The 23,234-nt window shown below is 60.4% G+C and overlaps 9 protein-coding genes across 9 annotated transcripts; 4 read left to right on the forward strand and 5 right to left on the reverse strand.

The window, feature by feature from the left end:
- Positions 1–223: 223 nt before the first annotated feature.
- Positions 224–1,809, reverse strand: BXZ73DRAFT_49103 (uncharacterized protein; the record flags this gene model as incomplete). The annotated part of the gene is made up of 2 exons (XM_048020187.1): positions 224–1,036; positions 1,108–1,809. The coding sequence occupies 2 exons, from the start codon at positions 1,807–1,809 to the stop codon at positions 224–226; spliced, it is 1,515 nt and encodes a 504-aa protein (XP_047876461.1).
- Positions 1,810–2,173: 364 nt separating this feature from the next.
- On the reverse strand, positions 2,174–4,311 carry BXZ73DRAFT_90797 (origin recognition complex subunit 4 C-terminus-domain-containing protein; the record flags this gene model as incomplete). The annotated part of the gene is made up of 6 exons (XM_048025759.1): positions 2,174–2,344; positions 2,429–2,589; positions 2,637–2,745; positions 2,796–3,599; positions 3,653–4,184; positions 4,253–4,311. The coding sequence occupies 6 exons, from the start codon at positions 4,309–4,311 to the stop codon at positions 2,174–2,176; spliced, it is 1,836 nt and encodes a 611-aa protein (XP_047876462.1).
- Positions 4,312–6,031: 1,720 nt separating this feature from the next.
- Positions 6,032–7,633, reverse strand: BXZ73DRAFT_49029 (FAD/NAD(P)-binding domain-containing protein; the record flags this gene model as incomplete). Its single annotated transcript, XM_048020170.1, has 5 exons — positions 6,032–6,643; positions 6,703–7,149; positions 7,207–7,362; positions 7,422–7,512; positions 7,569–7,633. 5 exons carry the CDS (start codon positions 7,631–7,633, stop codon positions 6,032–6,034), a joined length of 1,371 nt encoding a protein of 456 aa, XP_047876463.1.
- Positions 7,634–8,526: 893 nt separating this feature from the next.
- On the forward strand, positions 8,527–10,221 carry BXZ73DRAFT_48983 (uncharacterized protein; the record flags this gene model as incomplete). The annotated part of the gene is made up of 2 exons (XM_048020158.1): positions 8,527–9,336; positions 9,391–10,221. The coding sequence occupies 2 exons, from the start codon at positions 8,527–8,529 to the stop codon at positions 10,219–10,221; spliced, it is 1,641 nt and encodes a 546-aa protein (XP_047876464.1).
- A 575-nt stretch (positions 10,222–10,796) lies between these two features.
- BXZ73DRAFT_102692 (uncharacterized protein) lies at positions 10,797–11,670 on the forward strand (the record flags this gene model as incomplete). The annotated part of the gene is made up of 2 exons (XM_048015321.1): positions 10,797–11,150; positions 11,215–11,670. 2 exons carry the CDS (start codon positions 10,797–10,799, stop codon positions 11,668–11,670), a joined length of 810 nt encoding a protein of 269 aa, XP_047876465.1.
- A 1,367-nt stretch (positions 11,671–13,037) lies between these two features.
- On the forward strand, positions 13,038–14,780 carry BXZ73DRAFT_102693 (uncharacterized protein; the record flags this gene model as incomplete). Its single annotated transcript, XM_048015322.1, has 1 exon — positions 13,038–14,780. One exon carries the CDS (start codon positions 13,038–13,040, stop codon positions 14,778–14,780), a length of 1,743 nt encoding a protein of 580 aa, XP_047876466.1.
- Positions 14,781–15,517: 737 nt separating this feature from the next.
- On the reverse strand, positions 15,518–16,394 carry BXZ73DRAFT_102694 (uncharacterized protein; the record flags this gene model as incomplete). The annotated part of the gene is made up of 2 exons (XM_048015323.1): positions 15,518–15,973; positions 16,038–16,394. The coding sequence occupies 2 exons, from the start codon at positions 16,392–16,394 to the stop codon at positions 15,518–15,520; spliced, it is 813 nt and encodes a 270-aa protein (XP_047876467.1).
- A 1,112-nt stretch (positions 16,395–17,506) lies between these two features.
- BXZ73DRAFT_102695 (uncharacterized protein) lies at positions 17,507–20,029 on the forward strand (the record flags this gene model as incomplete). Its single annotated transcript, XM_048015324.1, has 9 exons — positions 17,507–17,530; positions 17,596–17,790; positions 18,215–18,298; positions 18,348–18,436; positions 18,493–18,614; positions 18,844–19,412; positions 19,464–19,627; positions 19,699–19,945; positions 19,973–20,029. 9 exons carry the CDS (start codon positions 17,507–17,509, stop codon positions 20,027–20,029), a joined length of 1,551 nt encoding a protein of 516 aa, XP_047876468.1.
- A 220-nt stretch (positions 20,030–20,249) lies between these two features.
- BXZ73DRAFT_90800 (cytochrome P450) lies at positions 20,250–22,067 on the reverse strand (the record flags this gene model as incomplete). The annotated part of the gene is made up of 6 exons (XM_048025760.1): positions 20,250–20,698; positions 20,754–20,943; positions 21,003–21,122; positions 21,179–21,294; positions 21,351–21,824; positions 21,887–22,067. 6 exons carry the CDS (start codon positions 22,065–22,067, stop codon positions 20,250–20,252), a joined length of 1,530 nt encoding a protein of 509 aa, XP_047876469.1.
- Positions 22,068–23,234: the final 1,167 nt, after the last annotated feature.

Consider the following 23,234-nt stretch of genomic DNA (forward strand, 5'->3'; position numbering starts at 1 on the left):
GGTAAGCTGGGTACGGTAGATGACGTGGTTCAGAATAAATTACTACGCCTGCGTGACCCGTCCTCGCAGGCCGAGATACAAGACATTGTTCGTAGTGTATAACAGAATGCGACCTTGGTATGAGGCGGCAATGGGGAAATCAATGCAAACGAGGGTGAATAACACTGCACCTGTGTTCACGGAACGGCCATATTTCAGCACAACGAGAAACGGGCCATCTCCTTCAAGCCTCTGTGTCTTGCTTTGCAACCTTCCTCCTCTTCTTGGGCTTCTCCGCTGCGCCCTCCACCTCTGCACCCTCTGCATCCTTCGCCTTGGCCTCGCGCACTTTCTTCACGCGCGACTTCGGCTTCACGGTGCACCCTTCACCAGCTTCTTCTGGCCTCGTCCTGCTGGGCGAGCGCGGCTTCGGTTTCGTCGTGGTCTTCTCCTTCTTCTGCCCGTCCTCCACATCCATCGTGACTTCTGCGTTCTCCGCCGCTGGCACAGCCGCCGCCTTGCTCTTCGGCGGGCGCCCTCGCTTCTTCGCAGGCCCCGCGGGCGTGGACTTGACCGATTGCCCGTCGTCGTCCTCCCCATCTGTGCCCGGCACCATCTTGGACTCCTCGATGCGCACGCGCCGCTTCGCCGCGCTCGGCGGCGACGCCGCGCCGGGCTGCGCCTTGGTCTTCGGGGGTCGCCCGCGCCCGCGCACGCTGCCCCCCGCGACGCTCGCGCCGTCGTCGTCCACGTCCATGCGCTCGCCTCCGTCCGACTTGGCCGACTTGGCCTTCTTCGGCGGCCGGCCCCGCGGCCGCTTCGCTGGGGTCTTGCCCGTAATCTCGTCCATGCCGCTGTCGGAGCCGCCTTCGCTCAGGCCCTCGTCCTCGTCCGTAGTCGCCTCCTTCATGTTTATGCTCCGCGGCCGCTTGCGCATCAAACGAGCGCCGCGCGGGAGCTGTGCGCGGATGCCATGGCAGTTGAGTCGGAGGCACGAGACCAGCTTGTCGTCGTTGGGCGTCGAGTCCGCGCGGAAGCGTGCGCGCTTAATGTCCGTCTACAGGCGAGGACAATGAGTACATGGAGAATGGAAGAGCGAAAATCCGTGAGGGAAGAACAAAGACGCACCGTGTGTTTGCCTTCGTAGCACCACCCGTCCGGAGGGCCCTGGTCCCCGTCGCCCTCGACGAGCTTCCCGCAACAGCCCCAGAGGGTCTCGAAGGTCGCACCGACGGCACCTGGCACGCGCTTGGCGCCGCCGACGCGCTCGACCTCGGCGCTCTCGTCGTCGTGCGGGACGAGGCACGCGCGGTCATCGTTCTCGACGTCGACGAAGTCCTTATGGCACCGCACGCAGTGCATGCGCTGTGGCGGCGCGAGCTCGGCGAAGAACGCGGCGAGCGCGGGGAGGTGATCTTCGGCGGTGCTCGGCACGCGCGCGAGCACGTAGGCGTGCAGTGTCTTGGGCGGGATGAGGGTGAGGTGGGCGACGAGCGAGGAGACTGTCGGTTCTGGGGGCGAGAACGGTTGAGGAGGAACAACGGCGGTCAGCGTCGCGCCGCCAAAGGAGCCGCGACGGGTCGGGGAGGCGTTGCGCTCGTCGAGTGAGAGTCGTGCGATCTTTGTCGAGGGCGACGCCGATCGCACCGTCGCATTCACGGCTGAGCCAGACTCCACGGACGGGGACGGGGTTCGTAGCTGGGCATTCTTTGTAGTTGAAGGTTTGGAGGTGGGCGACTGATGTGAAGTCGATGCGGAGGGGGAAGACGGTGGTGGTACCGTTTCTGGTGGCTGTAGTGGCTTCCGCGCGAATAAACCAAAAACGTTCATCGTGGCGTCGCTGTATGCGTGGTTGGAAGGAGAGGTGAAGGAGTGGGAGGAGATGGCAGAGAGGAAGGAGTGGTAGGCTGGCTATCGCAGCGAGCCTATTGAAGCAAGCGTGGGAGCGCGACGGCGTCACGGGCAACACGCGCAGGTCACGCCAATGACGCGTGTTTGCACCCCCTAACGCGTGTCAAGCCCGTGCCACAAACCCGTCCACTGGCAGGTCGTGGCCAATCGTGATCGAGTCGGCCGTCCGCGGACGATCGACAACGTCCAAAAGCTCAAAAGCATATTCGATAACAAAACATTTCGACAGAGCAATGTACACCGTATGCGACCAAGTCCAGAGTGAGTATCTACCATAGACTCATCATGCCTTCGTAAACCACTTCTTCAAATTCATTTGTCCGATCTTCCTGAGGGCCTCTTTCACGGAGAACCGATCCACAGCACTGCGGTGGAGTGCAAACTCTTTTGAGATGCTCGCCGCGGGAGCAGCGGCAGCGAGGAACATGCGCAGATCAACCAGGCGCTCGAAGGCCTATGCGTCCGATAAGCCTCATGTCGAGGAGAAGCGCGGATAACAAAAACGCACCGCGAACAACACCTCACGGCTGCAACGCACCATCCCCAGGCCCCCGCCGGCGACCTGGACGGGCGCGGACTGCGACGTGCGAACTTGACTCTTGAACGCGTCGTGGAGCATCTCGAACGTGAACGTGTCGTGGCCCGCCGTCTGCGCGTGCACCGACGCGATCAGCAGGCAGACCGCTGGATATGGGAGGGCTGACTGGTGGTCAAATACGGGCGCTAGCATCCATGAAATGACTCACTGTGCAATGGAGGGTACCGCGCGGGACACCGCTGGCGTTCGACAGCAGACGAGAGCTTCGAGAATGTCGGGTATGGCGATTGAGGGGTCAATTCGAGGATAAAGCACGTCTGGGAGGTTTTCAGCCCAAGTCGGAGAGAACATGGACGAGCTGGCTTACCATGATACGCCCAAACATGTGGAAGTCCCTCGTCAACGAGTATGTCTCCCTCAGGATGTCCACAACCTCTCGATCCTTGACGAACGTCTCCACAGAGCTCTGCCACATCTCTGTCCACTCCTGTCCGTCTTCGGATGTGGTTTCTGTTGCCGCGGGCGGTGGCGTAGACAAGACCGCCTTCGTGAGGTCTATCCAATGCTGGAAGCGCGCCGGACTTGCCGTCCTGATCATCCGCCCAGAGAATCGGCTCTTCACGCGCTTCTCCAGTAGGTTGAGCGTGTCGACGCGTGAGGTGACGCCAATGATCGCCATCCCACTGCCCGAACCCGTTCCCGCACGACATGCTTGAGCAGTATCGAGCAAGCAGTAGAGCAGCGACTGGCGTGCATGTTCGGCAAAGAGGTCGAAGCCCTCGACAACGATGACGGTTGGTCGAGGCAATGTCGGGATCATAGATATGAGCGCAAGTAAGTGCGCAGGGGGCGGTAGGGCGATGATTGGCATTGAGTTGTCGAAGGGTGGGGCCAACTTGGTGAGGAATGGATTCTCGTCTTCATCGTGTTCCTCGTCGACGTCCTCGTCGTAAGTCTCGGGCTCAACAACGTCGTCTTCAGGCTTCGCTGGGACCTGCGCAACACCATCGTCCGCGTCATCCTCATCGGAGGGTAGGAACGATTGTCCGGTCTGTTGTGCCAGCTGCCAGGCTATTTCACGTATCGCAACCCTGTCATTTTGCTGGGAATGGCCAGAAAGTCGAATGACGATGGGTTCCCTTGGAAGAGCTTCGATCGCCCTTTGAACCATCTGAATGGAGCTTATGAGCGTGTGCCGAGGGGGCGAGACAAGAGAATACCCACCTGAGTTTTCCCGCTTCCGCTAGGCCCGATAAGCATGCAGCTATTCCCTTCACCCCTCACAACGGAGCCTATTAGGAGGTCGCCGAGTTGCTCGTACGCGGCCGTATTCGTTGGTGGATAGTCCTCGCCATAAAGCTCAATTTCATCGAGCTCTGGGAATTGTTGAAGGGACTTCATGATGGCACGCTTCTGCTGAGCCAACCAAGGCTGCAGATGTTCGGGGAGTGTCTGAGGACGTTTTGTGGGTGAGTTTGGTCGCTTGCTGGAAGGAGTGACCGGGCGTTTGGACGGAGAAGCGGGAGTCTTGCGTGGGGTGCGAGTCGGTGATTGGTACACCACATAGTCGTGATTCCCAGACAGCAAAGGCTTCGGGGACGGAGTCCTTGCTGGAGGTGCGTCAACTCGCTGCTTTGGACTGGGTGATACGATGGGAAAGGCAGCAGGCAGGCGTGGTGTGCCTTTTGGAGGAAGGTGAACTGACGTTCGTGTTGGGGAAGAACCAGCGTCGCGTCGCAGGGTATTTAACAAACGCCTCGGTGTCACCTCAACGGCCTCGAGGAAAAGTCGGGGTGTATTTGTACGGCTTGGTGCTTTGCGAACCGGCGTAGAGAGACGAGGTTTCGCAGACGTAAGGAGCAACTCATCGTCGGAGCTTTCATCTTCGGTGTTCAAGCGAGGGATATCTTCATTCTTTGCGGGAAGCGGGGTCTTAGAGGCAGTCGCCCTCCCCCTCGGTTTCTTTACCGGAGCAGGACTAGGTGGACGAGATGGTCCCGGTTCAGGTTGAAACTCTTCTGTCTGTTCGCTCGGACCAGCCTTCGGCTCTGGCGACTTGGCTCGTCTCTGTCTTCGGGGTCGCGTGGTTTCTGCGACCTCTGCAGGGTGGGCCTATGTGGCGAGCGTGTCAGCAGAAAACACAGCATAGAAGGTGCATGCAACGCACTGCTCTCGCTCTACCGCGTTTCTTGGGGACCTCCTTGACCTCCTCAACAGGTTCTGTGACTACTGGGGCAACCGCTTGAGTAGAGGTATTGTTCGCCTGTGATCAATGCATCTTCTAGTCTCAATATGCATACGTGCCATAAAATATAGAATGCATACCTTCTTCGTTCGTGCTCCTCGTTTCGGAGCACTCGAGCTTGCTACAGTTGTACTCTTAACCTCCTTGGGCACTACCGGACGGGTCGCTTTACGGGCTGGCCGAGTTGGAGCCTCCCCTGTCGTGGCCTGACGATCACCTTTCGTGTTTGCATCTTCGGGCTCAGCTGGCACGTCATCAGATTTCGTACGGTTGCGTGTTCTCTTCGCAGGGGGAGGTGGGATGAGATCGTCAAGGTGGTCATGGACCACAGTAGTTGCCCGGGTCCATCGACGGGTCTTGGGCTGATCTTCAGCGACTTCCATCGCTGCCGCTTTTCGTTTTGGGGGCATGACGAGTCCAAGAAAGAAGTAAAAGAGAGAGTAGGATGGAGGCCGAGGAAGTGGTGGTCGACTCGGCCGGGTGAGCGCCCGGCCAGCCACAATCGCGACTGGTCACGCGTGACGTACGCGTCTGAGTGACCGTTTCGCGCCGGCCCGTACGATTCCGCTGCCGCTCGCTGCGCACGAGTCCGGAGAAACGGCCCGTCTCTTCCCTCTCGCGTCACATACATCAGCGTGCTCAATAGCCCCGGCCGAATTGCCACTGTCTTCCTTCCGCGCATCGATTCGGATGAGTCGGGACACCGTGATGTAGTCGTCGTCATTGGGTGGTCTGGTAGAGAAAGCGGACCGAGAACTTAAGGATTATGCATTATGTACGTGGTGAGAGGGGAAGCGGGAAGACCGCCGATGTAGTCACTCCCTCTCCGAACCCCCATCCACCCACTCGTCATTCGTCGGCCATGCGTCCGTTCCTCCGCGCGAATGGGTGCGTCGTCGCCCCTGCGGCGTGGCTGCCTCTGATCTCTAGACTCGACAAAGTTATGGACGATCGAGGGACATAGCCACCTCATCAAGCTAAGGGGAGATCTTCAGAGGAAGACAGAAGGAGAGGAGAGAAACCTAGAGAAACTCGGAGAGGGAAAGGCTGTGAGCCTGAAGAACAGACGCCCCTTCCCGCCCCCTTCATGCATGTTGAGGGAGCCTGGCCGACACTGACCAAGCGCACCTGCCGCCGCAGAAGCAAACACCGTTCTTACTCTTTCTAGTACACGCAGCCTGGTTATCGTAAGTATCAAGTTGTGGCGAACACCCAGCCGATAACGAGCGTTCCGTCTCCGATCCGAGCCCCCACTCAGTGTACAACACTGTAGCTACTGATACTACGCCAATATGAGTTTTCGCGTGGGTCAGAAGGGGATACAAACGACGCACCATGCTCTTCTACCCTCTCAACCATTAGTGGCCCATGTGGCGGGACGAACCACTCAAGGCCGCTGCCGCATCGACTTCGGGAGCGTTGGGTACAGGGCCATCCCGGATGATTGGCTTGCCGTCGGGCTTGCGATCGATGCTGAACTGGCTGACGTCGTACTGGGTCTGTCCGTCGAGCAGCATCTCGCGCAACACCCGCCCAAGGAGCGGGACGAACTTCATCGCCCAGCCGGCCGTGAAGACGACGATGCTCTTGTCGCGTTCCGTGCCAACATAGCGCTCAGGCACGAAGTCAAGGACGAACATGTTGTCCGAGACGTTCGTCTGCAGGCATGTCCCAGAGAGGACGGGGAGGGGTGTGGGCCCCACACCGAGAACGTGGTTGATCATCCAAGAGCGCGTGTTATCGAGGTCGGCCGGAGAGATGACGCCGTACGCGCGGTGGTCGGGATCGGTGACCACGTTCGTGGCGGTGTCGACGGCGATGCGGCAGAGGTTGGGTGGGCCCCAGGGGACGGAGGGGAAACCGTAGAATAGGTTGGAAACGGGGAGGCCATCGCGGGTGGAGTCTTCCTGAAACTGGAACCACATCTTCGGGAACGAGATATCGTAGTCGATTGCCCAGTAGGAGTAGACCTGTAGAACACGGTGAATACAAGAGCTAGTATGGTCCAGTAGTCAGCGATGCTACTTACCATTTCCCAGATGTTCACATCAACGGAGAAGCCAAAAGAAGGATACAGTACGTGATTGACATACGCCCCCGGAGTGATGGCGATCTTATCCGAGCGGAAGGAGAACTGCATGCCTTGAGCGCTGGCACCGCTGGCATTCAGCATGGTACCTTCGATGACCCACTTTGCAGGAGGGTATACTTTCGAAAGATCCGGTGCGATGCGTGTGACCGTAGAATAATCGAAGAGATCGACCGCACGCTCCTGGCACAAGCGGTAGAGTGTCCGCACAAGGAGGGTGACGTCGATGCAGCCGTTGTCAGGCATGTCGATGCCGATCCATTCGTCGGGGAGGTTCTGAAACGGGTACTGCTGTTGAATCTCATCGCGATCGAGCTGGGTGTACTTCATGTTGTACTTCTCCAGGTTAGGGATGGGTCCCAAGAGCGTGCCTTCGGGGCCACCCTCCTTGATGCGTGTGCGTAGTAAGGACGGGTTCAGCCGTCGCAAAAGATCGAGACTTACTCCGTAATGAGGGTCACCAAAGTTGAGAAGTCCAGACATCAAGCGCATAGGCTCTCCAGCCTCCTCCTCGAGCTCGTTCCAGAGCGTCATGGACTGAACAGCTAGGGTGGCCATGAAGTCTTCTGTGTATGCGGTCCGGAACATGCGGACAAGATCCTGCATACGACGAATCATAGTTAGCACGGTCAACGGCATACTAAACGAGTCATTCTCACACCCGAGCTTCCTGAGTAGTTGAAAAAGACAGACTGCTCAAGCACCAGAACCTTCTGTCCCGCCTTTGCGCATTCTAAAGCGGTCGAGAGTCTGCAAGCGCACGAATCGTGAGCTGACGGCGAGAGGGGGAAGCAAATAGAACGTACCCCACGGGACCACCGCCGATGACAACCACGTCATACTTTGCATAGAGATCTTGTTGTGTGTTCATAGCCGAATGCGAGCGAGCGAGCGGAGTACGAGGGAAGTTCGACCAGCCAGTCTGCGATCCACCTCAGGGCGAATCGTACTCTTAAAGCTGGCAGCAGCTTTCGCATGCTCCGGTGAGCACGGCGTTGAGTCATCCCACCGAGTCGTGGCCGTAGCATGTGCCCATTCCCGTGTACTGGGAGGGAAGACAGTGGATGGCGGAGGTGAGGACGGCGGTGCCATTGGCGCCGGTGGGACCGAACAAGCAGCGCGCTTTAGCGCGTTGACTACACTTGAACCAGGAACGACCCCCAAACTGCCCTGGGCCGTCGACCCTTCCATTCCTACGCGACTCACAAGGGCCTGCAAACGTTCATCGATGGCTACCTCGAGGCCATCACAAGGCCTCGCTCCTGCGTCGACGGCGACAGAGGCTTCCATGCAGTCTGCGTCGAGGCGCGGACCAAGGGTCAGCAGTTGCTGAGCTCTCAGACGAGACCCGAGAGCGATCCTGGCGAGCGACAGAAAGCGGACGGAAATGCTACATATACCACGCCGTTCGACGGCGGAAGTGGCCCCAGCCTCTGCCCGCCATACTCTGTGCAGACATCTCCTAGGTGCGGATTCCTCACACTCGCTCTTCCGTGCTGGCTGCTTACATTCTTGCTGTACTTACCCAGCGCCGCTACCGCCATGTCCTTTGTCAAATTCCATCTCGGTGACTCCAAGGAGAGTTCTGTTCGCGGAAGCGCCTCCAAACACGTCGTCCAAGAGGTCATCGACAAGTTACCCGTCTTCGGCACCCCACTCCCTGCGCCTTCCGACGGCCAAAAAGTCCCGGTCAGGCTACCAACGCCCGCCTCCGACCGTCCTATTTGCATCGTCGGCGCCGGATGCGCGGGACTCTACGCCGCCATGATCCTCGACACCCTTGATCTCCCCTATGAGATCCTCGAGGCGAGCGACCGCATCGGTGGGCGCATCTTCACCTATCGCTTCAACGGCGAGGCTGGACACGACGCCCCCATCAACACCCCCGCACGCTACGACTACATCGACATTGGTGCGATGCGGTACCCCAATATCCCCTTCATGAAGCGCGTCTTCGACCTCTTCGAGCGCCGCCTCGGGATGTCCGAAGATGACCTCCTCATCGAGTACAAGTACTCCGCGGACAACACCTTTGAACGCTACAACGACATCCTCTACAACACCTCCGACCCTGCGATCGAGGACATCTTTCAGGTCTCCAAGATCCATGGCGGCGCTGTTCCTTGGGACTGGGTCGTCCAAGGAGTCGACAATGTCGCAAACAACGTATTCAGGGAGTACGCTGAGAAGTTTCAAACCGAAGACTTCACGACGGCCTGGGCGTACCTCTCTCAACAAGACCCCTATTCGACGCGCGGCTACCTTCTGTCTAGGCAGTATCCGGAGTCGGTGGTGGAGTGGCTCGAGACGTTCGAAACTGCTACCGGCCTATACAACAACGCGTTTGTCGAGAGCGCGATGGACTCGATGGACTTCGGTTCGTCGTCCGCATCTCAGAACGGGAGACCGAGGGGCGAGCAGCTGTCCTACGAGTGGTACTGCATCGACGGTGGCTCCGATCGTTTCATCGACCGGATGGTAGAACGCATCAAGTCCAAGCCTCAGGCCGGAAGGCGGGTGACCAAGATTGCCCGCACGGAGTCGGGCGAGATGGATGTCACTTGCGGTGCGTTCGTCGAGCATTCGTCGAGTTCATCTACTGAACTGCACCCTCCAGCTGGTGACGAGGCGCCGACGACGTATTCGCAGGTCATTTGCACCATACCACTAGGCTGCTTGGACGCGATCGACATCCCGCGCGACGACCTCTCTTACATGCAGCGCATGGCCATCCGCTCGCTCAACTACGACACCTCCACCAAGGTCGCGCTCAAGTTCGCCACGCGGTGGTGGGAGGACCCCGTTGTGATGGGCGCGAACCGCACGATTGAGGGCGGGATCTCGTCCACCGATCTCCCCATCCGTACCTGCGTCTACCCTTCCTACGGCCGCTCCGTGCCCGACACCTCTACGCTCCCCGGCGTCCTCCTCGCGTCGTACACCTGGGCGCAGGACGCGCAGCGCCTCGGCGGGCTCGCGCAGACCAAGGGCAGCGAGGCGGACGCGCGCCTCGTCGATATCACGCTCCAGAACCTCTCCGCGCTCCACAACGTCCCCGTCGAGAGCATGGGCCCCCTCGTCGACCACTTCGCGTTCAACTGGCACAACGACCCGAACGCGCGCGGCGCGTTCGCGCTCTTCGGTCCTGGCCAGTTCGGCGTCAGCAGCGGCGGCACGGACGGCACGGCGCAGGGGCAGAGCATGTTCGCGAGCCTCAAGGCGCCCGCGGCGAAGGGCCGGCTGCACGTCGCTGGCGAGGCGACGTCTGTGCACCACGCGTGGGTGTTGGGCGCGCTGAACTCGGCCTGGCGGGCGGTGTACAACGCGCTGGGCCAGCTGGAGGAGTCCCAGGTGGAGGTGAAGCGGCAACAGCTCATCGCCGAGTGGGGTATCCCCGACGAGGAGGACGTGACGGCGCTCGTGAAATTGGCTCTTCTGTCGTACTCGGGGGCTCTGTAGAGAAACGATCCGAAATGAGTGAAGGAGTACTAGCATTTGTACTACTGTAACGCTGTCTGAGAAATCATCTGTGCTGAAGAACGTTCACTATTGTCAGCGTGGTATGTTCCACCATGTGCTAGATGGTACTATATTCAGGCAGCAGTTCTGAGCTCGTGCAAAAGTCGCAAAAGTCGCTCAATGCCGAGATTCGAACGGCGCCTCATATTCGACGCGCGCCAACCAGCAGCTTGATTACCCACCACCACCACCACCGCCAACTTACTTCAGGCTTTTGAACATTAGTGTATAATGTGGAAGTAGGGTCCATTCACACGCCTCAGCATTATCCGAAGTTGATTTCCTGCTGATTGCTGCACCTAGATGCATGTCATACAGCTTGAGCCTTGCATACGTAATCCGCCCCTGGTCGAGAGTCACATCCTCCGACATAACCGTTGGAATTCGGGCCACTGCCCTTCCTCGCCCCCCTGTCAGCACGACTCAAGGACGATAAAAATGGGCCGCGTCTGCGCCCACCTCTCCCCTTCATTCCACTACCGAGTCTTCCCCAACACCAGTCAACCCACTGCTTCATGGCTTTCATCGCTGCTGCTATCAAGACCGCCCGGCGCGTGTTCTCCAAGCTGCGACCTGTACGTGCTTCCAAACTGTCCCGCACCGAGGCTGCCCCACTCGCTGGTCAAGCGGCGGCCTCGGACCGACTCACTGCCCTTCTCACCACAGCGATAAAGGATAACCTCGACCTTCTCGAGCGCCTCGACGCCGCCAAACAGGAGAACACCAAGCTGGCTGTCCAGCTCCGCGTCACTGAAGGCCGTCTCCGCCAGTGGGAAGACGAGCACACGTGGACGAGAACGATCCCGGAGGAGGTTATCGCTGCCAAGGACCGCGAGTTCGTGGGCCGAGGCGCGTCGGCCACGGAGCGGGTATGTTTGCCCGATCGCTCTCCCGTCTGCACACCGCTCACCGCTCACCGGGTATCGTTTTCAGGCCTCTGCACCGACGCAGGGATTAGTGAAGCCGCATCTCGTTTTCTCGACGTCATGCACCGAGGTTGGCTACCTGAGCCTCGGCTGCGTCGACGGCGCCGTGCCCGCGATCATTTTCACCCTCCCCACCTTCCCCACTCTTCCAGCCCTCGACGACGCCCTCGAGTCCATCGACCCCGCCCTGCTCTCCGTCCCCCGTCGCCCCCGCCGTTGCCTTTCCTCCACCTCTACCCCCACCACTCCTTGTCGTCGTCGTCGTCGCCTTCCCCGGCCCCACGCCCACCCCGGGCCCGTCGTCACCCCCGCGCGGTGCTCCTTGCCGTCGACACCCAAAGAGGCCCTTCGCCCATCCGTCCGCCTCGCTGCTCTCAAGCGCCGCTCTCTACCGCCTCCGCCGGCGTTCAAGCCTCTCAAGTCTGGCTCGCCGCGGGACCCAATGTTCCGGTGGAGCCGGTGATTGGGCCAGAGCGCGGTACGCTTTCTCCCTCACGTGGTGTCCGGATGCTGCTCGCATTTCGCATTCATTTAGGTCGTCGTTCGCAAGATCGCGGCGCGCGACGGAAGGCGTCGTAGTGGTTGCGGATGCATGTCAGCGATGGTGTTTCTGCCATTTGTGACGTCCCGGTTCTGTGCTTGCTAGTTGGACGGTGTTTGGTTCGAATGGATGTATCATATGATACGCATATACCTTCCTTCTACGTCCGAGACTGCCTTTGATGGACGCAATGTGTGTCAGAAAAGACACTGGACAAGTATGCTTCGAGCGACGACTTTGACCGACATCGGTTTTCGGGCGCTTTTCCCTCTGGATGACCACGAGGGCCGCCGGACGTAGGCGCCTGAAGTCACTTGCTCCTTCGAATACGCACTCATCCCACCTCTGCTTCCCTTGTACTTGCTGAGCTCTTACGCATGGCGAATAATCATAACCAATCTTTGTGTTTATGCCTTGCAGCACAGCTGACATGACGAAGACCAGTTACGCACGTATGTACTTTCGGCTCTACTCATCAACTCAATACTACTCATTCCTACGACATATCTTATCATGGCCTGTGGAACTGCACACGCAGAACTTTTTCGTATGAATTTTCTGCCGCTGTTGAGATTGACGATCACCGAAAGGGGTGCCTCTGGCTCCAGTCTTCATCCGCGGTATGCATTACAAGCCTCGACGATCAACTCCTCAAATTGCTGCGGGACCGTAAAGCGGTGCGTGAAGCACTTGCGGCTTGCGGGATGACCACACGAAAATCTGGCGACGACTCCCATCCCACCGTCTTGGCAATGTGCGTGAGCTGCTGCTCGGACGCACTTCATCCGACCCTCGGCCCTCAAGGCGCGATATACTGTTATGGTGCGTCAAAGTTGCTGGAAATGGAAAACTGCTGTGGATATGCATTTCTTTCTCAGCATATCATCGCTAACAATCTGCTTTCTACTTTCCCGACGCACCGTATCACACCTCACGAGCCAGGGGTTCCAGCCGGACTCGCAGCTCACACATTCCTCCTCCCCGCCTCGTCAATTATGACCATTTCGATCTTCGCTGTCGTCTGCATTCCCTTCGGGCCGTCCTAATGATCTCATTCTTCCTCGGCCACAATCCTCATGTGCATACTTAGTGCATGAGCTGTCTCTTTTGGGCGGGGCGCATCGAGCGACCGTTCTCCCAGCCCGCCTCTGGTCATCTCTTCGACCCGCCTTCCTTCGCTCCCTGGAGGACTTCCTGCCGCTACAGTAGGTGCTCTCACCTCGAACTAAAGCAGGCGTGCCAACCGCCATGTCCTTCACAGGGAACACCTCACACCGCCGCCCTCCACGATGCCCCCCATCGATGTTTCGCGCGCCCCCCACAGCGTGGTCGCCTTCCGGGACCGGATCACTGCCCCGCTCAAGGCGCAGATCGAGTCTTCTCGGGAGGAAATCGCCGAGCTCAACGCTAAAATCCAGACGAACACGATGTACAAGAACCTCTTCGAGGCAGAGCTGGACGAAAACGCGAAGCTGCGCACCCGCCTCACGGCGCGATCGAACGCACAAGCCGAGACGCAGGGGCCTGCGACCTCGGACCCAGGACATCATTCTGCACCAGTCCCGGTCTCGGAGCCTCGCCCCGCTCCCTCCTCAGCACTTCCTCAGACCGGCTCTAAGTCAGATATGACTGCGCTGCTAGCGCGCCTCAAGGACTCCACCGAGAAGCACGCACACGTCTCCGCGGAGCTCGCGGACGCAAAGGAGCAGAAGCAGGCGATGGCGGAGCGGCTGCGCGCGGCGGAGGAGCACTCGACGGCGCTCGCGAAGCGGCTGCGGCGGTCGGACAAGCAGCTGGCGCAGACGTCGGCGCAGCTCGAGGAGGCGACCGCCGCGCTCGGCACGATCACGGCGAAGCACGCGGACGGCGGGCGCGCGCTGCTCGCGGCGACGCGCGACGCGACGGAGAAGCAGCGTGCGCTCGTCACGCACGCGAAGGAGGCCGCCGTGCTCGGCTACCGCGCGCAGGCGGCCGAGCGGGCGCGCACGGCGGCGGAGGAGGAGCGCGCGAGGCTCGCGAAGCAGGTCGCCGCGGTCGCGGGGACGGCGGTCGAGCTGCGCGCCGCGCTCCGGGACGTGCTCGTCGTGCATAGGAAGCTGCGCACGGACCGGGATGGGCTCGTGTGGGAGCTCGGGGTACGCAAGGAGGAGGCAGAGAAGTTGCAGGAGCGTTTGGACCTTTTCGACCCAGGTTTCCGCCCGCTCGCGTGGGCCATCCGGGGCCCGCTCCCGGAGATCGTGGTCACGCCATCGGCCGACGAAAAAAGCAACCCCTTCGAAGACGATGAGGAAGAGGACGTATGCATCATCAACACGGGGATGCTTCACCCCCCGCTGGACATGTCCACCGGTGTCTGGTGCGTCGTCGAGGAGGATCCCAAGGTATCTCCGCGACAGCCGCGACAGTCACAGCAGCTCAGCGATCTCAAAGATCCGTTCGTGGATCCGCATGGTGGCCTCAACGAGTTGAACCACACAGCGCCCCAGCAACCCGCCTTCGTCGCCGAAAAGCAGCGCGCGCTCAGCAAGCACCCGCTCTCGCTCTCGTTCAACCCGATCGAGGAGGTCGACGAAGAGGCCGAAGCCGAGGCAGAGGGGTACGCTGACGTCGACGCCGCGCTCTCCGAAGCCGAGGAGTCACCCGCATCGCCGCCCTTGTCGCCCTCGACGTCCTCGCTCCGCTCGCGCTCCTCGACGTCTTCGAGCTCCTCCACGCGCTCCTCTGAGTCTTCTTCGCCCGTCACCCCCATCTCCACGACGGCACCGCTGCGGTTTCGGCCGCACCGCCCCACGGCCTCACCCGTGATCTGGGCCGCGGCGTCCCAGGGAAACCTCGACGAACCGGCGTCGGCAGCGCCCGTGTACGTCCTCCCTCCGCACCTGACGAGCAAGGTGTCGGGGTTCGATGCGGCCGCAAAGGAGAAGCGCAAGATGCCGTGGCCGCTCTCGCCGCCGCTGCAGACGAGCGTTGTGCGGCCCAGGCCGCTCCGTGGGGCGCCGCTGCAGCTGCAGCGTCCGGGATCGTATTTCTGAGGTCAAAGTAGCTGTTATAGGTGCGTGACACTCTTGCGTCCATGGGACGAGTCGAGCGTGCGCTAATCGATTGATTCCCTACCCACAGAAAGCCAGAAAGTGTCCATTCTCCAGTGAGCGGGGCGGGTGTGTAGTTAAGTGTTTCTGAAGATGAGTCAGGTTTGCGAAGTACGAATATCAGTATGTACGAGAGTATGACGTAGAAGCCGTTATATATCCAAAGACCTGTTGTGTTCTCCTGACTGTCGATCGTCACCTTCCTTCGGCAGATTTTGGGACATTCCCGAGCGAGTGGTGATGTGAACGTACTAGAACGCATATAGTGCGCCACAGCTCGTACGAACAACCTTCGAATACCAGCCATTTGCGGTAAGTCACCAGCTGCTACACAAAGAACGTGTCTCAGCGTGCTGAGCTTTCTTGCTCCTGTTGGGCTCCAACATCCAGACCACTTGTTGTAGGGCAGCTGCGGTTTCGTCGAAGGCAGTCTCAGACATAGAAGGGAGGTTTATGCACATCATATGATACATCCATTCGAACCAAACACCGTCCAACTAGCAAGCACAGAACCGGGACGTCACAAATGGCAGAGACACCATCGCTGACATGCATCCGCAACCACTCCGACGCCTTCCGTCGCGCGCCGCGATCTTGCGAACGACGACCTAAATGAATGCGAAATGCGAGCAGCATCCGGACACCACGTGAGGGAGAAAGCGTACCGCGCTCTGGCCCAATCACCGGCTCCACCGGAACATTGGGTCCCGCGGCGAGCCAGACTTGAGAGGCTTGAACGCCGGCGGAGGCGGTAGAGAGCGGCGCTTGAGAGCGGCGAGGCGGACGGATGGGCGAAGGGCTTCTCTTGGTGTCGACGGCAAGGAGCACTGCGCGGGGGTGACGACGGGCCCGGGGTGGGCGTGGGGCCGGGGAAGGCGACGACGACGACGACAAGGAGTGGTGGGGGTAGAGGTGGAGGAAAGGCGGCGACGGGGGCGACGGGGGACGGAGAGCAGGGCGGGGTCGATGGACTCGAGGGCGTCGTCGAGGGCTGGAAGAGTGGGGAGGGTGGGGAGGGTGAAGATGATCGCGGGCACGGCGCCGTCGACGCAGCCGAGGCTCAGGTAGCCAACCTCGGTGCATGACGTCGAGAAAACGAGATGCGGCTTCACTAATCCCTGCGTCGGTGCAGAGGCCTGAAAACGATACCCGGTGAGCGGTGAGCGGTGTGCAGACGGGAGAGCGATCGGGCAAACATACCCGCTCCGTGGCCGACGCGCCTAGGCCCACGAACTCGCGGTCCTTGGCAGCGATAACCTCCTCCGGGATCGTTCTCGTCCACGTGTGCTCGTCTTCCCACTGGCGGAGACGGCCTTCAGTGACGCAGAGCTGAACAGCCAGCCTGATGTTCTCCTGTTTGGCGGTGTCGAGGCGCTCGAGGAGGTCGAGGTTGTCCTTGGTCGCTGCGGTAGTAAGAAGGGCAGTGAGTCGGTCCGGGGCTGTCGCTCGACCAGCGAGTGGAGCAGCCTCGGTGCGGGACAGTTTGGAAGCACGTACGGGTCGCAGCTTGTAGAACACGCGCCGGGCGGTTTTGATAGCAGCGGCGATGAAAGCCATGAAGCAGTGAGTTGACTGGTTTCGGGGAAGGTCGATCGTGGAGTGAAGGGGAGAGGTAAGCGCAAACGCGGCCCATTTTTACCGTCCCTGAGCCTTGCTGACAGGGGACGAGGAAGGGCAGATGGCCCAAACTCCAATGGTTGTGTATGCCAGCCTCAGCAAATGTTTCAACCAGGACAGCTTCCTCTTGAATGTGTTTCCTCGATGCATTTCTGATCGCATATTGAACACAGGTACCAGTTTGGTGGTGGTGGTGGTGGTGGGCAATGCCGGTGGGCGCCCGTTGGCAAAGCGCCTGCCAGCGGCACTGGCGGCGTGGAGGCGGCGACAACGGTGCTGCGCTTCGCCGCATGCGCCGCGATGTGCCAGACGGTGGACATACCTCGTGAGATCTTCCGTGAGCCGCGACCATAACAGAAGCCACCTAACCTTCTTTCCCCTGCGTCGCTAGCGTTTGCTAGATATCATTAAGCGTCCACGATGCGTTCAAGCCCGTCGATGATACCACTGCGGTAGTGCCGTAGGCATCTGCACACCGGCCCTACGACTTCCACGGGATCCCTGCGGTGGATTGGAGAACGTGTGTCAAGAGCGGCCGCGCAGACCATGATCATCAGTCTCCCATGTGGGCAGTGCAGTCATGAGTGCCAGTGTGTCCACAGCCGCGGTACACGGGAAGCAAGATTCGGTCCACGGGCGAACACCTGGGAAGCGATGGGTCTTGTCCGCGATCCGAATACAGCACGCCCCTGTTGGCGTCTCGCTCCCTTTCCCTGCGCCGCATACCCGTCCAGACCTCATTTGGCAGATCACTCACCTTTGCAAACTCTCTCAGATGACATGAGCGCCGTCCCCAGAGCACATATATACACTGCCGCACGACTTCCTCATGCCCAGTCAAAGCGCCGCCTCTTTCCTCCTTCCTCCTTTTCAAACCCCAATCTTCTTCCGCGATGCTCCCGCTCCAGACATATTCCCAGGATGCGACCCACCATCTGCCCCCGTCTTCTTCAACTGCTGTCCCTCCTTCTCGCCCTCAACCCATGATCTCCGGACCCGTTCCGTCTCGTCGTGTTCGCGGAAAGCGAGGCGGCCTCAGAGACATGCTGAACATGCCCTTGGACATCGTTCTCGAGGTACGTCGCATGTTGGGCACTCCATACTGCGGCTGCAAACTCATGCTCGCATTCGAAACACCCAGGTCTTCTCCCATATGCATCCCCGTGATCTTCTCACCCTCGCCCGTACCACCAGATCCTTCCGAGACTTCCTCATGAGTCGCAAGTCCAGGTCGTATTGGAAGGCGTCCCGAGGTCTAGTGCCCCATCTGCCGGACATCCCCTCGTTCCTCAGCGAGCCCGCGTATGCACATCTCGTCTTCAACACCGCCTGCCACGTGCGTTGGAAACCTGGTCTTTCTCCGCCTCATGCGCTTACCCGGGTTATCATTGCAGCACTGTGGAATAAAACAGGTCAAGTTCCCCATTTGGGAGATCTCCGTTCGACTGTGTCGGGAGTGTGAGCAAAGAGCGTACGTTATTTCTGGATGTGCGTTCAGAAACCAGCTTTCCGGGTTTCTGTAATGCGCTTGCTTTGTTGGTCGATTTCTGACGTACTGGTCGCAGAACACTGTCAGCGTATGAGACAAACATAGTCAACCTTTACATAGAAGTATCTCAGACCACGCAAGTGACTGATCAATTTATTCCGTTGTAGGCTTGATCTCACATTATGCTCGTTCTCTACTCACTAAGTGCATTCACAGCTATTTCAGGGGGGGCAGGAAATTTTACTTATCCCACAACTACGAAAAATTCCAGGCCATGTATGTCTGCTTGGAGACCATTTCTGAGAAGACCGCTTTCGTGAAGCATTGTGCGGAACTTGTCAAAGAGAGACTTGAGGTAAGAGAACCATCTCGCTCTTACACAACTCCTCTTATCGAGTTGATAGCACCAAGCCGCTATGCTCAAATACCAGATGGCAGCTGACTGTGCAAGAGAAGCTGAAATCGAGTCTCTCAGAAAAGCTCGATTCGAGGAGTGAGTCCTCGTGTACCCCCAGACTATGGAGAGAGCTCAAAACTCATTCCCTGCAGTATCAAGCGACGTCTGAGCGACGAAGGATGGGCCACGGACATAGCAGAGATGAACATGTTTGACCACTACAAATTGTCAAAGCTCCCCGGCGTGAACAAGAAGCAGCCCTTAACAGATCGTGGTCCGTCTCCCAGGCTCCCTCTCCCCAGCCCAGGCGCAGCTCACCGGCTTTCTCGACCACAGCATGGCAGAAGCTTCGGCTCGAACTCGGCTCGTATCTCGAGCAGCTCCGCCACCGGCGCACGCTCGCCCTCGTCCCACACCGGCTCACCCTTCTGCGCACCGCGCTCGTCGCGGCCCCCGCGCCCGACCTCGCCTTGCCGCCCTTCCACGAACTCGCACTCGCCCAGCCCTTTCGCGCCCTGCTGCTCTCGCCCCCGACGACGACCTCCCGCCCGCCGCCTTCGACGCCGCGCTCGCGACGCACCTGCCCGCGCTCGCAAGCGCGTGGCGCACGCGCTGCACCTTCGCCTTCGCGCAGCTCGCTCTATGCTCACCCCCCTCCTCCACCACCGCCCCGCCCCGCCTCGCGGCCGCCGCGTTCTTGTGCACCGCCTGCGGCGCGCAGGGCCTGCGCTTCCCGCACGTCCTCGCCCACCGCTGCCTCTCCACCTACGGCGGCGGCCCCGCCGTCGTGTGGCCCCCACCGCAAGACCGGTACAAACGCGCGGTGCTGGAGTGGTGCGCGGCGCGCGGCGACCCGCCGCCCGCGCCGCCCACGGCCCACTTCTTGGTGGACGTGACGCACGCGGCGCGACGCGACGCGGCGGTGGCGTGTGGGGGTGACGCGGACGCGGATGCGGGCGCGGAGTCCGTCGCGGCGCTCGAGGCGCTCGAGACGCGCGTCGCGTGCGCGGTGTGCCGCGGGCTCGCGCTCGTCGGCGCGCCGTACTGCGAGGCGTTCGCGTGGAAGAACGCGGTGCGTGTCCTTGACCATAACGCCGTTCCTTGCGCTGACGTCGACCCACAGACGATGCACACCGGGGGGCACGCGCCCGTGTGGACACCGCTGGACACGGAGACGGCGGGCGCAGTGCGCGCGTGCGAGGCCGCGATGCCGCGCCGCGGGTTCGGGTGCGGGGAGTGCGGCGCGACGTGCGCGCACGAGCAGGCGGTCGTGGACCACTACGTCAAGTGCGTGCGCGCCTTCCTCCCTTCGTTCCTCTCTCGCGCGACGTACGTGCGCTGACCCTGCGGCGCGACAGCGACCACGTCGAACTCGCGCTCGGCTGGCTCTGCACGGGCGCGCCCAGGGCCGGGGTGGACTACTACGCGCTCCACGACCCGGTGCGGGTGTACTGCGCGGAGCGCGCGAGCGCGCTCGGCGGCGGGGAGCTCGTGCGGATGATCTACGACGTGCAGGAGAACCGAGGCGTGACGTCGTCCACGCTCTTTCCGGAGTTTGAGTCCGACTTTGAGCACCCTTGCAAGCAAGAAGATACGGACGAAGGGGTGCCGGAGCTTATGTTCTGAGAACAGGCGGACATGGGAAGCGGGAATCGGATTCCGAAGTTCTACAGCGTTTTGTACTACTAGTGCCCATATCGACCACACGTACGCCTGGGCAGTTGACCTTTATGGATGTCCCGAGGTGCGCATGGGCCACCGGCCGCGTTCCTGCGCGCCGAACCAAAGAGAAGATAGGCGAGGGAGCGAAAACGGGGGCCCGAGGCGAGAGGGCGAGAGAGAGGGTGATGCGCGGGCGGAGACGCGTTGTGCACATGCATATGCAGAGGGGAGGGAGGGAGGGACGCGCTCAAAACGCGACCTCGCCCGCGTGCTCCCACGAGTCGAGCAGCGCCTGCGCCTTCGGCGAGCGCACGGACACGCGGAGCGGGAACGGCGCGGGGTGGCTGATCAGCGTGCCCGACGGCTCGACGGCGGGCTCGATCGTCTTCCCGCGCGCGTCGACCGCCTTCGCGATGTCGTACACCGCGAGCGTGAGCGCGACGGCGGTGAAGATGGACGCCTCGGCGAAGAAGATGCCGGGGCACTTGCGGCGGCCGTAGCCGAACGCGAAGTCGCGCGGGTCGCGCTCGGCGGGGTGCGAGGGCGTGTCCAGGAAGCGGTCCGGGTTGAAGGTGTTCGGGTCCGTGTAGCGCACGGGGTCGTGGAGGAGGTTCCAGGAGTTGACCATGACCATGGTGCCCTTGGGGATGAAGTAGTCCTTGTGGAAGTCGTCCTCGGTGGACAGATGGGGGAAGCCTGAGGAAGCAACGGTAAATATGTATTCGAAAGTCAAGGTGCGACTGCGTCCTACCCATCGGCGCAACCGGGATCCAGCGGAGAACCTCAAGCAGGATAGCGTTGAGATAAGGCAGGCGTTCGCGGTCGGCGAGAGTGGGGAGTTGCCCGTGACCGATAACAGAGTCGAGCTCAGCCTGTGCCTTCTTCTGAACCTCTGGGTAAAGGGTCATGGCGAGGAAGAACGTCATGGAGGACGAGACGGTCTAATCACCACACCCCCACATGAGCGACCTGGAATTGATTAGACGCCGGTGGAACGCACCGTGTCTGCCCCGCCCGCGTACATGGATGCCGCGACGAGCTTGATCAGCTCCTCCCGTGCATCGTCGTGAGGCTCGTCGAGGAGCGCGGTCACGAAGCTGGACTTGTGCGTACCAGCAGCCTGAATACCAGATTGAACTCCCGCGGGTGCGCACATGAAGAGATCGACCGGCGTACCATCTGCTTCTTAACCCAGACGTACGGGAGTTGAACCATGTCCTCGAGCAGCTTCTTGGATTGCGCTGCCTTCTGCATCCACGCAGTGCCGGGGAACCACGATGGGATGGAGGTGACTGCCCGCGCGTCATCAGCGATTGGCACTAACTCGCGCGCGCGCGAAGCCACTCACGGATCGGGAAGACGTCCGCGACGAACGCGCCGGGCTGGGTGACGAGCGCGAAGTCGGCCATGGCCTTGTCGACCGCGGTGATGATCTCGTCGTGGTCGCTCTTCGCCTTGTAGCCGTACGTGATCGTGACGACGATCGAGCCCGCGAGCTTCTGCAGCTCGTGGAAGAGAGTGTCGGTCCGCTGGGGGAGCGCGGTGAGGAACTGCTTGGTGTCGGCCTCGATGAGGTCACCGAAGCGCTGGACGCGGGTGTGGCTGGCCATGACAGTCCCGACGAGCTTGCGGTACTCGCGCATGCGCGCGGGCTCGTTTTGCATGATCATCGTTTGCGACCAGCCGATCATGTCGCCGCCAACTGGGATGGACGAGCGCGAGGAGTAGATCGCGGACTTCTTCTCGAGCAGCTCGAGCGCGTCGTCCGCGTTGTTCACGAGCAGGAAGCGCTGGCCGAGGAGCGTAAAGGTGGTGAGGTCACCTGTGGGAAACAGGGCGCAGTAGATGAGGGTCGGAGCAATGAGAACGGTAGAGAGGGCTTACCCCAGCGCTCGCTCCACTGCGCGAAAGTCAACCAGGAGTACTTGAGGGGCATTTCAAGCAGGCTTCCAATGATGGGGTATCCCTTCGGGCCCGGGGGGAGGGGACCTGCGGGGCGCTTCGCGAAGATGCGCGAAACTAACCAGGCAGCCAGGCCAAGGAGGACGAAGTCAAACAAGTGCATGCTGGCTTTCTAATCTGGCACTGTACAACGCGACCGAGCGTGGCAGATCCGGGGGAGGAGGGGGAGGTGGTAGAGGGGGAGGAGGAGAAGGAGAAAGAGAAGGAAGAGGAGATGGCGGCAAGGAGAGGAAAGAAAAGAGTGGAGGCCTTGAGCAGGCAGTTTGGAGTGCAGGCCATGCCGGGGATGAGCATATATGCGTTGGCGAGGGATCAGGAGTACGTGAGTTTAGCGCGGACCGCGTCTCGTCGTAGATCTACCCCCGATCCACCAGCCACCAGCCGACCAATATCAGGGGACGTAGCGTGGCGAGGCGGGTTTCTACGACGGTACAGCCCTGAGCCGAGGCTGGTCGCAAGCCGCCAAGACTGATCGTTTCTTTCGCCATGCGCTCCGAGACTGCTTGTGAGCATACGTCGCTCATCGAGTCTGTATCGCGCTTGTGGGTCGGCGTACATAAAACGCGGCTACGTTCTGCAACAGAACAGTTCAATCCGCGAGATATGCCGCCATCAATATGTACAAATACGTACGTACGGCTCCAGCCGAGGTCGATAGCAACGAGCCGTTCGCAGGGCGACTACTCACCCGCAGTCCTATCGACGGCCCTGCGTCTCCTCTCGTTCCATACGCGAATCAACAGACCTACGCACCACGCGAAGGAGTTCCTCAGACCTCTTTCGTTTCCTTGCCCAGCGAGGCCAAGGTTGGGTGCTTTTCTTGGTTCACTTCTACGCTATAGAGCTTGCTGCTTCCGGGCAAGGTACGTAACCTGGTCTGTGAAAGTCCAAGTGCGATACGAGCTGAGAGCAACTTCATATACCACACAGAGATGGAGGCGCACGCTTTGTGAGTAGTGGAAGACGTACTGGTGTGTATCACCTGGATAAACAGAGCTGCTTTCAGAGCCAGGCGGTCCGGGTTGTGAATCAACGCCGCTGTGGAAAGTATATGCAGCAAGAACTGCAATAGAACATACCGAACGTTCCATCATCCGCGAGGGGAGCGAGGAGATGCAATTCGAGTGTCTCTTTTCTGAGGAGAATGCGAAATTGCGTCAGACTTCCGGCAGCGAAGGACAAGAAGATGGGGGCGAAGATTGGGCGAAGAGACGCTGATGAAGCCTGGTAGCCGTTAGCGAGAGCGGCCGCCGAAGCGCTCGAAAGGCTG

Source organism: Epithele typhae, assembly GCF_022376455.1.
Source record: "Epithele typhae strain CBS 203.58 chromosome Unknown BXZ73scaffold_34, whole genome shotgun sequence".
Taxonomy (NCBI): Eukaryota; Fungi; Basidiomycota; class Agaricomycetes; order Polyporales; family Epitheliaceae; genus Epithele; species Epithele typhae.